This window comes from Argentina anserina, chromosome 4 (genome assembly GCF_933775445.1).
Source record: "Argentina anserina chromosome 4, drPotAnse1.1, whole genome shotgun sequence".
Taxonomy (NCBI): Eukaryota; Viridiplantae; Streptophyta; class Magnoliopsida; order Rosales; family Rosaceae; genus Argentina; species Argentina anserina.
This window is the reverse complement of record NC_065875.1, coordinates 9,297,171-9,312,673: the sequence shown is the minus strand read 5'-3', so window position 1 is coordinate 9,312,673 and position 15,503 is coordinate 9,297,171. Positions and strand designations below refer to the sequence as shown.

Below are 15,503 nucleotides of genomic sequence, written 5' to 3'. Positions count from 1 at the left end.
AAAACCTACTAGTTCATCCCCTCTCTTCTAGCTTCTCATATATGTGAGACCACTAGTTCATCCCCTCCCTTCTAGTGTCTCAATATATGTGATAACAACTTCATCAACCACTATGTAACTTCACCCCGAATCTCACTCGTAAAACATATATCTAACACCATTCTCAGACCCATACTCAACGTCCAAACCAACTAACTAAACCAATAGAAATCCACAACCTGGACGATCACACGACACCCAACATCTCTCCTCATAACCCCTTATCTTTCCTTGACAATCAATACCACAACCTCACCACAAACACACAACACTTATATCTATTGCAACATGACATATCACACACATATTTTTTCCGACAACTAAACCCACAACCACCAAACCAACACCGACACTCATAACCAACATCATATCAATCATTCATCAAGTCAATCACACAATAGCTATCATTATCAACACAAGAAATATAACCGATAATTTCTGAAAATAAATCACATCCATATATATTTAAAAAAAGTCCACTCATCATATAATGCTAGCAGCGCCCGGTGTGAATGTCCTCGTCACGTGAAGTATATGTACGTTGTCCTGAATCACAGAACAACATTATGAAATCAATATACACGAATCCATTGAGATTCAACATTACGATTCCTTTTCGTTTCTAATATCCAAAATAGACAAATCATATCCCGTTAGGATCGTATCGACAATTGTTACTCAATGGAGCAACCTACTGTCCCAAACACTAACGCACACGCCGTTGCAAGCTACGCCACAGTGGTTGCGCGTGGGTCAACGCGCCACCTCTCTCTAACTTTTCCGAAATAGTTGACTCATACATGGAAGTTATAGATCACATCGAGATAAAAAAAGTTTCATACCTAAAACGAAGTCCAAATCGACTGGGAAATGACCAGAAAAAGCAAAAGACAGTCGGAACAGTGCACCGAAATACTATTATGAACAGTCCAAACTCCGGTCGAATCACGCCTAGAAGGAGGGGATAAGATGATCTACAACAGCCTCGAGCTCCGAAGTCATCAGAAAAGGCCACACGACAACGTTGACTTTCAGCCGAATCTTGTGGGCGTTGCTGCGCCGTGTACGGCGGTCGGCGTGGCGTAAAACCGGTACATATCGACTGGAAATGACGGACGAAGCGAATGGGACTGGTGGCATCTTGATTGGTGGCCGGACCGCAGAGATCGGGCGGCCGAAATGTTTTTGGGTTTCTCGGGTGAACAGTATCACGAAAATTTGAATTTTCCGAAAGTATAATTTTACCCCTATTTATAGTATTTTCTAAAAATGCCTAAATACCCTTTTTGATTCGTAATTTTTTTATACAAACTTCGATTGGGCGTTGATGGATTTCTCGATTACTCGACATCAATATTTAACCATGTGCGCATCATTAGTAGTATAAAGCAAGAGGGTATCGTTCACAAACCGGGGATCCAGCCAGGGCTTAGGATCACAACACTTAACACGAATTCATAGAGATATAAAAGATTGTTGATATGTAGGATCGGATTGAAAGATAAAAACAGAAAATAAAACCTAAACTACTATATACATGTGATCAACCAACCAACATATAAGCAATCACCAAACAAATCATGTAAGAACAAGGCCATCGAATTCTATTCTCAATCATGTTCATGCCGTAGGTATCAAGGTTCAAACTAAGTTCGATCATGCATCAAGTTCCTACTTGGTTCCTAATACATGGATACATTCGAGCTCAAGTACTTGTCTTGCTACGAAATCTAACATACCAATTCATCATGCAATTACATATCACATAGAGAAATCAACATGTTTTAAGTACCTATCTAATGCCGAACTTAGAATCAAATTCGGTGGAAAAACAAAAGAACAATTAATCCACTACTTGTATCATAATCGTTACTAGCTTTGAATGATTAACATATGCAACATCAACTACTTGTCTTAATCACACATGCAATATAAGAGTACACCGAAATTTAATCAAGAACATAGAACAAGAACTCACGGCATCAAAACATAAATCATTGAAGAAAAATCGAAATCTTCATATCATTACACAATTTGAAAGTCACAACTATCTCATAGACAAGATTGAATTAAACTTTAACAAAACAAAAACAGAAATCATCCAAGAACATATAAAACCAAAATAAAACATGAAGATCATAGAGTTACACTTTGAAATAATCCTATGGGGTTTATTCCAAGCAAACGAAGATCCTAGGCTACTTTCTTCAAATCCAAAGGATGGAAAAATGATGAATTTCAGTTTTAGGATTTCTTGGTGGATGAGGGACTGATTCGGCAGATCTATGGCTTGTGCTTGTGTGCAAGGTTGATGATGAATGAATGGGGAGGCCGAGCCTCTATATATATGAGAAAATAAACCCTCTTTGCCGTCCCTTATGGGAGATAGAGTTTAATTGGGAAGCTGAAATCTTCTTTGATATTGATTTTGATTCATGTACTCCATATCCAACTTGATATAGGAAACCAAATCCAATAGGGAGAACATATATGGGCTGCACGGCATCTCTCCTTGTTCAATTAGGAATAGCTAGGCCGACCTCTTCTTCTCCTTCTTCAACTCGGATATGATTTCTTTATCTCACTAGAAATGCATCACGACATCACTACTTCCTTTCCAAGTATGATTTGTCTTTCCTGAAAAAAATTCGACGATTAAGAAATAGGAAAGAATGAAAATAGGAAAGTAGAGTCCTAGTCGAGTAAGGAATCCTAGCTCAATAAGGATTTCTAACACTTAGCACAATTATATCATCAAATCATCTAATTTCGGCATATCTCTACTTAGAACATACAAATGACAATTATGAACCTAAAACAACTAAATAAGAAGTAACAAAAGCATAAGAATAGAGCATATATACATTAAGAACGTCACACTTTGTGTTCCTATCAGGCGTGCTGTTACGACCCGAATCTTTTACGATTCGTTGCGAATAGTTTTCTCTTTTACTCAGAACGAGAGTCGTACTACGTGTGACGACTCTAAAAGTTGACTTTTCGATGCGTGAGTTTTTCGGGAAAACTTTATTCATGAAAGTCGTAAAACTCATCGATACAAATTCGTGGACACACAGCACGCCTAAATCGGAGTTCGTATGTAGGAGTTACGAATCAAGAACGTATTTGATCATTTTTGGGAGAAACAGATCGGGCCTGGCAACCCGACCTCCTCCTTTCGCGACCAGCGAGACCATCGATCCTTCTCCGCCGTTAGCTTTGCTCTGGTCGCCGCTTCACCTCCGTTCAAGTCCCGTTAGCGCCGCCGACGCTCTCAGCCCCAGTTTCTCCCAACCGGCGACCATGGATGAAGGATTTGTGGTGAGCGGTGTCAATCTTTCGGGTGCCATTGACGTTCTCTTCTCTTTTCTGTATTGAAGCAAGATTATGAACTTGGATCTTAGATTGAAATCAGGTCTAGTAGTGGGAGATATCAAAGGAAGTGGAGCTGAAACTCGGTTAGAAATCAGTGACCAGGTATTGATCTCTGATTCTTTTTCATGGTGTTTGTTATTTGTAGTTGGGTTTGTTTGATTTGAGCAGAATGAAAATTGTGTTGGTGGAGTTGTTGTTAACGTTGGGTTTATAGTTCTAGGTTGAACTCAAATGCTTTAAAGAAAGGTTGTATATTGGTGAAGGGTCAGAATGAATTAGTTGCCTGGATACTAAGAGATTTGTCAAGAACTTAATTGAGTTAGTCGTTCCAAGCCTACGGGAAAGTTAATCAATTAAGATGGGCTTTGAAGGAAAGGCTCAGTATGCCTTAAGTTTATAATTCAAGTTTTTAAATATTGAACTTTGGTGGTGGCATTCCGGAACTTGATTGAAGTTGCAGTTGTGAAATTATACATATTAACATTTGGTGATGTCTATGATCAGAATATATAGCCATTTGGTGTGCATTTAGACTTGTATATATATTGCAGTTTGATTGGTGACTAATGTCCTTAAAGTTTGGGAATTACGATGGTGGTATGATGTAGTTTAGAGTGAACCTATGCAGCTCTGGTTTCCTATTTTGCTGTAATTGAATGGCAAATTGAGAAGTCTTTGATCATTATTTTGTCCAGCTGATTAGTATGGAGTTGATTAGGACTTTGTGGAATACATTGGTATTTTTTGAGCTCTTAATTTATGTACTTAATTACAGATTTGGCTCTGTGCATCTATCCATAAACTGAAAGAGTTAAATAAACAAGATGGACCATTAATTATATTTTGTATGTTCTCTGGTAGTAATTGGAGCTGTCCGTGAGTGAGTTTTGTTAAATTTGTCAAGCTAGTATAGTGAGCGCTCAAGTTGATTATATTCTTGTGCCTTGTATGTTGAGGGCAAATCGATTATGACCTTATGCTTGACAAATGAAGTGAATTTGTTCTTTAACTGGGAAATTGAGTTGATTGTTATAGGAGACCATGATCAGGGATCTGGTATGGTACTCTTTTGCTTATTCTGCTTGGTTGGTTGTGCAGTGGTGGAGATACAATGGATTGGGTACTCATAATAAATTTATGGGTGTGCATAGTAAATTTATGGATTCTGTAAAATTACTATGCAACGGAAATTGAAAGTAAAAATGGAAGTATATGCATGTTGGTCTTGCATTATCAGTTAGTATTCCATGATTTGAAACTAATCTTATAATTGATCAAGAAATATTTGGTTTGGTTGTGACGTCGTCGTGATTGTTTATGACTCTTCAGTTGAACTACGAATGGCTTGATCCCTCGTAGAGGATACGTAGGCAGCCCAAACAAGGTTTGGGTGCAGCCACAATTAAATTAGATTAGATTTCGGTTTATTGGTTTTAAATTTTGGTCTTAACGCATAATTAGGTTAATTTTTGGGACGGGTCGTCTCACGTGTCACATCTACGAACTCATATCGACAAGCTCTACAACTTCTGTGAATGCAGATTTCTCAAAAAACTTACGCATTGGAAAGTCAGCTTTTAGAGTCCTTACATTTAAAACGACTCTTGATTCGAGTAAAATGTAAAAGTTAAATTGTAAGGAAGAATAAAAGATTCAGAGCGTATCAATTTACGTTGTCGTTAGATATGTGTAAAGAAATACGTACCCAATGAAATATTATCAAAGCTCTCATGATTTATATAGAAATCGGGAGGAGGTGCAGACATCAGGAGGAATTTAGCACATATATGTTATTTCCAATTGTAATAGGTGTGTTGTGTTTTTTTTTTCTTTCGACCAAGGTTTTATTTTCTCCCACTGAGCTTTTGTTATTTGGCAAGGTTCTTAATGAGACAACACCTCATGCACCATTTTACCGTTGACTCGGCCCAAGGGGGACTGTTGAATGTCTATGTAACAGACGAGAGGTAATTAAGTGATTAACATTCAATAGCTAACGTGTAGCATTTAGTCATTATTATCATCATAATGTACAATGTCATTACTATTGTAATACTCTCCCTATATAAAGGGATTATGCAATAAGATGAGTGGAACAATTTTATTTTTCCTACAACAAAGATAGAGATAATATTGGAAATTAAAATACATGTAGGAAATGATATGGTTAATGACACGCGCTTTGGCATATCTTTTTTGTATAATTTTTTGGGGTCTTTGAATTTTCCAAATGTCTATCTGTCATAATTGAAGAAATGAAAGAAACTCCCAAATATAAACCAACAAAACTACTTGTAGAAATTATAACTTCTTTATTTAATTTTTCGAAATAGACTACACAACAATAAGAGGCAGTCCACTCCTTTCTTGGCTCTACTGTCCTCTACACATTCATCATATTTATATCGTTACAGATCATGTTTGAGAGAGATGTACGTGACTGATTTTTTTTTTTTGTATATGCAAGCTGCAGTTTTAATTAAGTTTATTCCATTAATTAGCTCAGAATATGTATGTCTAGCTAGCAATAGAGATTGTCACCAGGAGCAACATTGAATTGGGTGCAGTAGTCTGTGTAATAGTTGACGCGAGCTTGAACAGTGTCGGGAGATTTGCCATCACATTCCACAGCACCGTTGATGGCTCGAGTTGTGGCTCCAAATCCCTGGCTGATAACAGAGTGAACGTTGTTCATCCAAAACCACAAGCCGGTCTTGAACGCTAGCACGGGTTCTGAAGCTACAGTTTCTGGGGAGTTTAAGCCGTCGAAGCCAATGGCATTTCCGGCAGCTCCGTAGTTGTAATTCCAGGTGAGTTGGAGTGGTCCGCGCCCGTAGTACTGCTTGGCAGGGTTGCATGGGAAGTCCGTTCTACTTGTGTCACAGTAGGTGTTCTTATTGATCTCTTCAATATAGCAAAAATCTGATTCCATGGATCATTAACAAAATAATGTAAAATTAATACGAAGTCCAACAGATGTCAAATGTATGGGTTCACCTGACATGTATATATATATATATATATATGATGAATTCTAGATGAATGATGATACAATGAGGAGGTACTTACGGCCAGTCTCATGAGTGACATGGGCAAAGAAAGCTGCAATTTCCCGTTTATTATCATCAGCGGAACCAGTGGTAGCGAAACCAGTGTACGAGCCAAGGGTATCGAGAAAAGCCTGTCTGGTGTAGAAGCTCTTCCCAGCACAGTCAGCGGCAGCCTGGTTAATAATCCCATTGAAGAAGTCAATTGTCACGATATCTGCCACCGAGTTTTGAGCACTAGCAGTTTGTGCTACAAATGCTAATCCTATGATGGTGAAGACTGCAACTTGGAAATCCATTTTGTTCGTGGTCTCTAGATCTCTATAGATATATATCTGTAGACTTGGGTGTAAAATTAAGTTGATGGAATTGGGTATTTATAGGAATATTTATGCATGGCATGGATTATCGATGACGATCGAGTTACATAAGGCTAATTAGGTCGATGTCAATTTAGAGAAGAACCTACAATTTTGGTCTGAAATTTCAACACTTATATAACATTATAAACATACACACGTATATGTTTCTAGATCAATTGAATACTGACTTAATCGGACGTATAGATTGGTTCATGTTTTCATTTTAATTAAAGAATATATATGCATGCGCAGAACTTACTTATTTAGCTTGCAAAGTACTGTACCATTATCAAAAAGTTTCCTATGTATGTGATATACACATCTGGACATATTTGAATAGAAGTGACTTAGCTTGAAGAAAGTTAAATAATGACTTCATGAATTAATTAACCCACCAAATGAGGAACGCAACACAATTAGTTATGTTACCCATGGTTGTTCTTGGTCCTCTGTTCTCCCTTCCCAGGTGTAGGCGTGTAGCCTCTTCTGTTATTGGGAGTGGCTTAATTAGCGGGGGATTTTCTTTCTAATCTTTCTTCTACTATATTTCTAAATCAAAAAAGCACACAAGTAGTTCTATCGATCCCTTGGTGGACTGTTAATTGTTAATCTGAAAGATCAATTGTACGTGGCACGAGTGTAGCTGGCTGCTGCATGCACCACTAAGGGAATCACGGCCAGAGCCAAAAAAATTAAAGAACAAAAAGAAGGAGACGGCTTATTTCGATGGGCGATGGAGTGGTCCGTCAATTAAGCTGAAAAGTGAAAACAATCAAGTAAATTAAGGCAGGTTCAAGCTAGCTACATATATGTAATGTATCGTCTTGGAAACGAAAGCCAGTTTCAACTTAAATAAACGCACGGCATCAACGGAACATCTCCATCGACATCACACACGAGATTACAAGATTTTGATGTACTAAATTGTAGATTCTAAGACTGATGAATTGGCCAGTGTAACACACATCTCTAATTTAATTATTAGAATTTTCTTCCAATATCTCCATTATGTCCCTACAATACTAAAACAAGTAGAGATGCCTTTAAACCGGTAGTCTTTGAATTAAATTTGATCTCTGCCCTTAATCCCACGTACCATTATCCCCACCTAACTATATGTACGACATGTGGACCTTCATCTTAACTATTCTAACAATGGTTAACTATAAAATAATTATGTCAAATTAAAAATTAATACCAAGTGGCAACTCAAATTATAAAAAGTTCAAGCAATTTATTTAAATTTTAAAATGGTGATCTCATTTAAATGAAAATTGAAACTATGCAACAAGTTTTAAACATAATTAAAAAACAGATTTATGACTATTTTGCATTTTCTCATACTATTTTTCTTCTTTTTAATTTCGGCCATAATTTAACCGTCGGGTGACAAATTTGAACGTGGTTAGTACCGTTGAAAGAAATTGTCTCACCTCTTTCATTTGATACAATACCCACTCCGAACCGACAACCTTACAAGCTGCACTAACCCTCGCAAATGGCTGCCTCCATCCATGGTGGTGCTTCAAGATATTCTGGTGAAAACGAAGTTTAAGGCTCCATAGTTCTAGCTATTTTCTTCATTCTGAGCATACTCATACCAATGTCCTTTGAATTTTAACATATATCAAGATGTCACACTGCATGTCATAGTGTTAAATCCAGTATTGACATTGTGACTACCATTGTATCAGGTATTGTGACAGGCATTGTATCTTGTATTGTGACTACACTTGTAACTGCTTTCAATGACTATGTTGTAACTAGAAGAATGTGAGAAAGAAAAACAAAAAAGAAAAGAATGACTGAAAATAACAAAATTGTGTTTTGCCATCCTATGAATTGTGTTTCTCAAATCAACTAATACGATTCAAATATCAATTCTAATGTTGTTACACTATTGGCCACACATATAGACACACTGGTAGTCACCCTAGTAGCTACACTATACGTCACACTAAAAAAAATGTTGCAAACACTTGACAAATGCGAGGAAACTTCATTTGTCCTACACAATCTCATCAGTGACAACCAATTTGTCGCATGAAGTAAGCATTTGCGACAAATTTGTAGTTGTCGCTTATATACTATTTTATGACAACCAAATTCCTCGCAAAATATCAATTATGTAACAACCTTTACCAGCTATCGGCTACTGTTTTTGTGACAACTCTAACTTCCGCAAAATTAAGCAAAAAAAATTGAAGAGATTGTTGCTTATTATTTATGCAACAATTATCTTTTTGTCACTGAAGACAGTTTCAGTGACATATTCTGCAAGTGTCAGATACCTTATTGTGACAAATTTTACTTCCTTGCCGAAAACTAATTGGGCGACAACTTAACAAGGCGTTGTGTAATGTTTCTGTGACAACTTGATGTTCCTTGCTAAAAATTACTTCAGCAACAAATATTGTTGGTTGTCAGATTAATGTTTTTGTGACAATTGTAATTCTCTCGCATAAAGTAAGCATTTGTAACAAAATAATAGTTGCCGCTTATATGGCATTTTGCAACAGCTAAATTCCCTCGTAAAATGTTAATTATGTGACAAATTTTCCAATTGTTGGTTAATGTTTATAAGATAACTTTAATTCTCTCGCAAAAGATTAATTATATGGAAAATTAAAGGGAATGTCGCTTATTCTTTATGTGACCAAATTTATTTACTCCCTGAAGGTAATTTTAGTAATAAATGTTTTGAGTTGTCAGATAATATTTATGTGACCAAATTTATTTACTCGGTTAAAACCAATTAAGCAACAACTTTAACGAGGTATTGTTTAATGTTTTTGTGACAAATTAAAATTTCTCTCTACAAAGTACTTCACCCGACATTTTCTACTCAATGGGGGGACTTATGTGTGTGAAATAAAATCAGAATGAACTGAATACTCCTCAAGGTGAGTCTTGATGAGATAAAACCTACATGGTATATATAACTTATCAAAAAATTCTATCAAGTGACTTTGTGTGAGAAGAGATCTTATCAAATTCATATATGAATTAGAGAGAGTCCGCTCAAAGTGAGAGCAAAGGTAACTCTCCTTGAGGAAGATCCTATTTAAATAAAATCCCCTCGAGACAGACTTAATTACAATTAAAAAGAACTAAAAAGATAAAAATAAAATATAAATTACTTGATTAAATTTAAATATGAAAAAAAATTGCTCAAAATGAAAAAGAAAAGAAATCATTGGCCATATATGGGATTTTGCGGGTTTTCCATTTTATGTTTTGAAAGGAAGGATTTTCCATTCATGTTCCCTTAATTTTTGTTTAAAAAAAATGGTCATTGACCTGCTTATGGAAAGACTAAGTTTCCAAGTCCTTATATAGGGTAATCAAGCATTTAAGGTTGCATAATTATGATCTACTCTAGGGTTTCAAAGTCAAAGTATGTCCATATAAAAAAAACCCATAAAATCGGGTTAGTATCCAATATATAGTTGGATAAATAAACAAAATACTTTATTTTGAAATAACTAATAACTAATAAATAAAATATAATAAATTTAGTTAACTACCCCTTATTAATATACTATGAAAACTTGTTTATCAAGGATAAAAAAGTAAATGAACAAATACACTCAATATTGTTTGGGAGACTGCTTTCAACCGCCATATAAAAGTACCAACCCTTGCTAAAGACGAGGACATGAGCACCAAAGACCATTCTGTAAAAAGTACCTTGCAGAGTCTATATGAAGCAACCCAAATTACAAAAGAAAGAGAATTACGACTATTCCTGCACTGCATCATTCTCATAGAGCTGATAGAAAATCCTATCACAAAGGAAAATGTATGCAAGTAGAAAATCCTTAATCCTTGTGGAAAAAGGATAAACAAGTATATATGTATATATCAATTGATCAACCGTACCTCATGTTTGTTTTTTTTCTCTCTCTCATAATATTATTGTTGCATCAACCTCTTCTATTTATTGAAATTGGGATCGACATATCGTGGATTCAGCAGAGTTTAGATCCAAATTGTTGGTTCACTAACGTGTACAAAGAAGGGATTAACTATTTTCTAGAGGTTGCAAGGCATCACCTGAATGAAAATAATCATATCTCATGTACGTGCATGAAGTGTAATAACACAAGTGCACACCCTTTGAGTGTAGTCAAGATTCATCTATTGAAAAGTGGTATGGTCACGACATATAACCCATAGATACATCATGGAGAGCATAATGAAGTGCAAAATCAACATATTCCAAATAGTCCAGTTAATATGTTAGACAGAATGCCAGTATATTCGATATGATACATGATTTTTTTCCAAGAGTTAATGCAAATGATACAAGCGACGAGAATGATATTGATGAAGATGAAGACGATGATGTGGATTATCAGGAAACTAAAGAGACTCATCAGATTACAAACGGTAGTACCAAACTCATCAAAATGAAGATCCACATCTACTTTCCGCACTCCTTTTCTTCCTTTTTTATAGGTTCAACAAGTTCAGCAGTTTCATCAGTAACTACTGCTTTCTTTCCACTCTGAGCTTTGGCTACTTCCTCCTGCCCTTGAGTTGTACCATCAACAACCAGAATCTCATTGTAGTCATCACTTCCAGAGTCGTACTCATCAGAATAATTGCTCCTCTCTGATCCAGACATTGAATACCTACAAATTACAATTAGTACATACAAATCTTAGATTCTTAATATAACAAAACACAAGAACAAAAGATTGGGCTTTATCCACAGCAACTTGTTTCCTCTTCCACATGGAGTGTTATGATAAGAATGAATGCCTTGGTCGAGCTGGATATGGAATATCTCTTCACCGTTCATGACTTCCTGCGGGATATCTATATCGTAACATTCTTATTAGCTTTATGTTTGCGTTGAAAGACTTGCATCTTACACTTAGTTCTCAACATTTGATTATCAAAAGAAGCGCGCTGAAAACACAACCAAATAAAATTTCAAGTGATTTTGTAAACTATAAAGCTTAGTGTTAGGATTGATAGTGAATGTACGAAGACAAGTTGACACAAATAAAAGTACAAAAAAAGATGCATTTGCATCAGCTAATGAAATCCCAGAGTACCTTGAAAAGAAATCAGAGTGGTTCTTCTGAGAAAAGGACAATACAATAATGAGAAAACAAGTACCAAAGTTAAAAGATGAGGGAAACAACAGGAACCAATCAGAAAGTGAAGCCAGAGCCGGGTTAGAAGTTTTTGCTCAAAAAGTGTGTCCAGGAAAAGGATCCATGATCGAGCTATCTACAGAAGAATTGAGACAAGCAAATTGGTTTATTTTGAATAATTGTGATGAGATTGAAAACTTCCGAAGGTACATTATTTCCCATTATTCTTTCCTACTTTTTTCCCCTCTACTTACCCTAGCTTGGAACTAGGTCCATGCATATATCACTCTATCATTGCCGCATATCACCCGAAGTACTTATATTTTACTGTATATAATATCTCTTAAATTATTAATATTATTACTATTTTTCCGGGAGAATTATTATTATACCCTTGTGTGTGTCTTAGTATATTTAAGTTTCTTTATCATAGTAGATTATGCCTTAATGTAAGAGATATGAATCCATGATTCTTCGGGATACTCCGTATGTAATGTTTATATCTAGCCTATTATCAATCAATAAAGAGTTTAGTTATGTTCTTTTACGTCGTAATTATTCTCGTTTCTATCACACTTGATCACGTTATCATGCACTTTGTTTTAAAGTGTCTGAACAACGGGCCACCACCAGAAAAATTAAAATCAGAACCCTGAAATCTTATGCTCTGGGAGCCTCTTTCCTTTTTGGGGTATCGCCGAGAATTTGCAGTACCGACAATTAGTTGTTGGAGAAGAAAACAAAAGAAAAAAAAACCCCAAAATCGAAGCTTCTACGGGCACCCAGGAATTTTCTCTGGGCACCCGAACTACCTCATCGACTTGCGTTAGTCGACCCGCGCCGGCGCCATGCTATTAACGCCGCTCTGGATTTTCATCGTGTCTCCTTTGACTCCGTCGTCAATCCAGCCCGTTCGTCGTCAAACCAAGTGCCGCCCTGCTCCTCATCGAATCGACGACTGCTCTTCTGAGACTCCCCAACGTTGAAGGCGACCCTGATCTCGACAAAGCCTCTGATGACTCCTCACCAGCGCAGCAGCGACGAACTGACTCAGCGTCGTTCAACCCAGTCCACCGGTGCTGCAAGCCCCATGCCGATGATGTTTTATTTCCCAAAAACCGACGACCCTCGTTCGAGCCTCCTGACGCTGCAGCTCGAGCTCGACCCGTTTTCTTTGGGTCCGACCCGGTCTTGACCCGGTTTCCTCTCTAAGCTAACATGTCTCGGATTTGGGCCTATGGCCTAATGAGCCCAACAGCCTATTCGGCCTACCTCTTTTTTTTCCTATTTATTTATTTGTTTCTTTGCACGTTTCGTTTCTAACTATAAATTTCATGTGCTTGTATAGGAAAAATGATTAATCGTCATACTATAGTGATAACATGCATACCGAAGATGGACGTTACTCAAGTGCAATTAATGCCATTCGTATGAAGATCGAAAAGGAATTCATCAAGCAACTTTCTTGCACGACGATTAATTTACAGCGTCACTCATTTTAAAGCGGTCTATTTGGCAGACCAACAAGTATGTTTTTCTTAAATTTTTGGGCGCTATTAGCCTTCATCATGTCTTTTTTCCGGCCCTTCTTATAGCGCCGATGAGACCAACGAAGGATATGTCAACATTTTTCGTGTGACCGTTCTAGGGGACTCACGTTATTACTTGAAGGGAAAAAATTAATTTCGTGTGGTCGTTTGTGTACACCACTGTTTTGGGTGCGATTATGAGAATCGCCATTTTGCATCGATTATTTTGTGACTTTATACATCATAACCTTTCTAATTCGGGGTACATACTTGAATAGTTTCGTTCCTTCGAAACATATACAACCCTCAGAGCACTCACAACTCTCACCGAATCCATCATAAGCTCATATGGGAACTGCAAACCCACTCTCCTCAACTTATTGGCCTCAATGAACTAGGTTGTCCGCTCAATTTCGTAGCTCGATTCCAACTCCATGGCCATGATTATATTCTCTTCTCCCCCTCAACTCCTAAAATCCGTATTCAGATTAGTTTTAGGCCGATAACAAATAAGTAGAGCCCATTTTGAGTAGGAGGCCGTATGTTTAATTTATCCGCCTCCCTTTTCTGCTTCACCATTCTACAAACTTCAGGATCAGTTTGGAGAGTACTCACCATTCTAACCCTAACTAATTGAACAAATAAACACAAATAGTGAGCAAAGAACGAAAGATCAAATTGGAAAAAGAGTTTTGAAAAGAGTTTGTAAATCAACGATGGACGACACTAGGGCTTCTAACTTCACTGTCACAATCCTATTGGGGTTTCTCGTCTTCTAATTACTAACTAATAAACTGGTGTCAAAAAATCCGTCATATAAGCCTTATGGTGGAATACTTATACGCATAAGTTCTCCAAAGTATGAATACTACCTTATAGCGGGGTATAGTACCCAAATTACTCTTAGATATATGGCGTCTATGTTAAGGGTCAATACAGTTCAATGAAAACAAAAGGACTCACACAAACCGAATAAAACATGGCATCTATTTTACCAATTTGTGGTCTATGATCACAAGAAGCATTAAAGATTCAGCATGGGCATCTACCTACTCTTGCATCAGATAGCTTAAACTAAACCCTAGAGGTCGCGAGTCAATAATATTTTGAAATAAGCAACAATTATCATTGAAAATAAAAATTCAACACCAATCTAATAGTCAAGTAATTAACCAACTAAAATCATCAAATAGTCATGCTAGAGATCCATTATTGCCCTAGAAAAATACTTAGCTACTTAAAGTCATAACAAACATAGAAATCATAAAGAAAAACATAATGAAACGAAAGAAGGGGAAGAGGGTGTTGACGAGGGTAGCCTTGGCTCTCCATAGGACTTCAATTTCTGATTCTCGAAAAGTCCAAGTCGGGCTGGGCTCGGGCCTGTGTCGGGCCTATTAGTATTATAAGACACAATTAACATAAAAAAATTGTGTAATTACAATATTTGTTTTATATAACTATTTAGAATAGTAAAATAAATAAAATATTACAACACATTTAATAATCTTATTTCTAAAACATTGCATGTCAAAACGATGATTTTTTATCACTACTTTGATGATATTTATGAAATAATATAGTTAAAATAATGAAATAATTAAGAGGTTGTTCGAGTATAATGAAACGAGAATAATCACAATGTAATGAAACAGAACATAATACTTTATTGATTGATATTGAGCCTATATATATGCATTACTGATAGAGCGTTTTGTTAGAACGTCTATAAAATACTCTGAAAAACATCATCGTTAGTATAGAATAAGCAGGGATCGTTCAGTCTTTGGAATCAAAAGGGCCTCAACACTTATCATGTTATTGGGGGATTTGATTTGGATTCTAAAACTATAACTTAAAATAAATCCTAAATTACTTATATACAATTGATCAACCACTCATCACATAACCAAAACACGAATTCTACACAAGAAACATGTATAACACGTGTAGAACAACATATAGGCAGCAAGTATTTTCGATTCTTCTTAAGTCCATTTCAATTCTAATTCTAATTAGAGCCCGAAGCGGTTCATCTAATCG

At 36.4% G+C, this 15,503-nt stretch overlaps 1 protein-coding gene across 1 annotated transcript; it reads right to left on the bottom strand.

The window, feature by feature from the left end:
• Positions 1–5,935: 5,935 nt before the first annotated feature.
• On the bottom strand, positions 5,936–6,863 carry LOC126791835 (endochitinase EP3-like). The gene is made up of 2 exons (XM_050518328.1): positions 6,484–6,863; positions 5,936–6,336 (listed from the first exon to the last, which is right to left on the bottom strand). The coding sequence occupies exons 1-2, from the start codon at positions 6,758–6,760 to the stop codon at positions 5,936–5,938; spliced, it is 678 nt and encodes a 225-aa protein (XP_050374285.1). The 5' UTR covers positions 6,761–6,863.
• Positions 6,864–15,503: the final 8,640 nt, after the last annotated feature.

What these genes read in the sequence shown, in the direction of transcription:
- LOC126791835 (XM_050518328.1), bottom strand. Translation starts at nt 6,760, where the DNA reads ATGGATTTCCAAGTTGCAGTCTTCACCATCATAGGATTAGCATTTGTA. An exon ending in TGTCACTCATGAGACTGGCC is followed by an intron (nt 6,337 to 6,483) that starts GTAAGTACCTCC and finishes CCATGGAATCAG; the next exon opens with ATTTTTGCTATATTGAAGAG.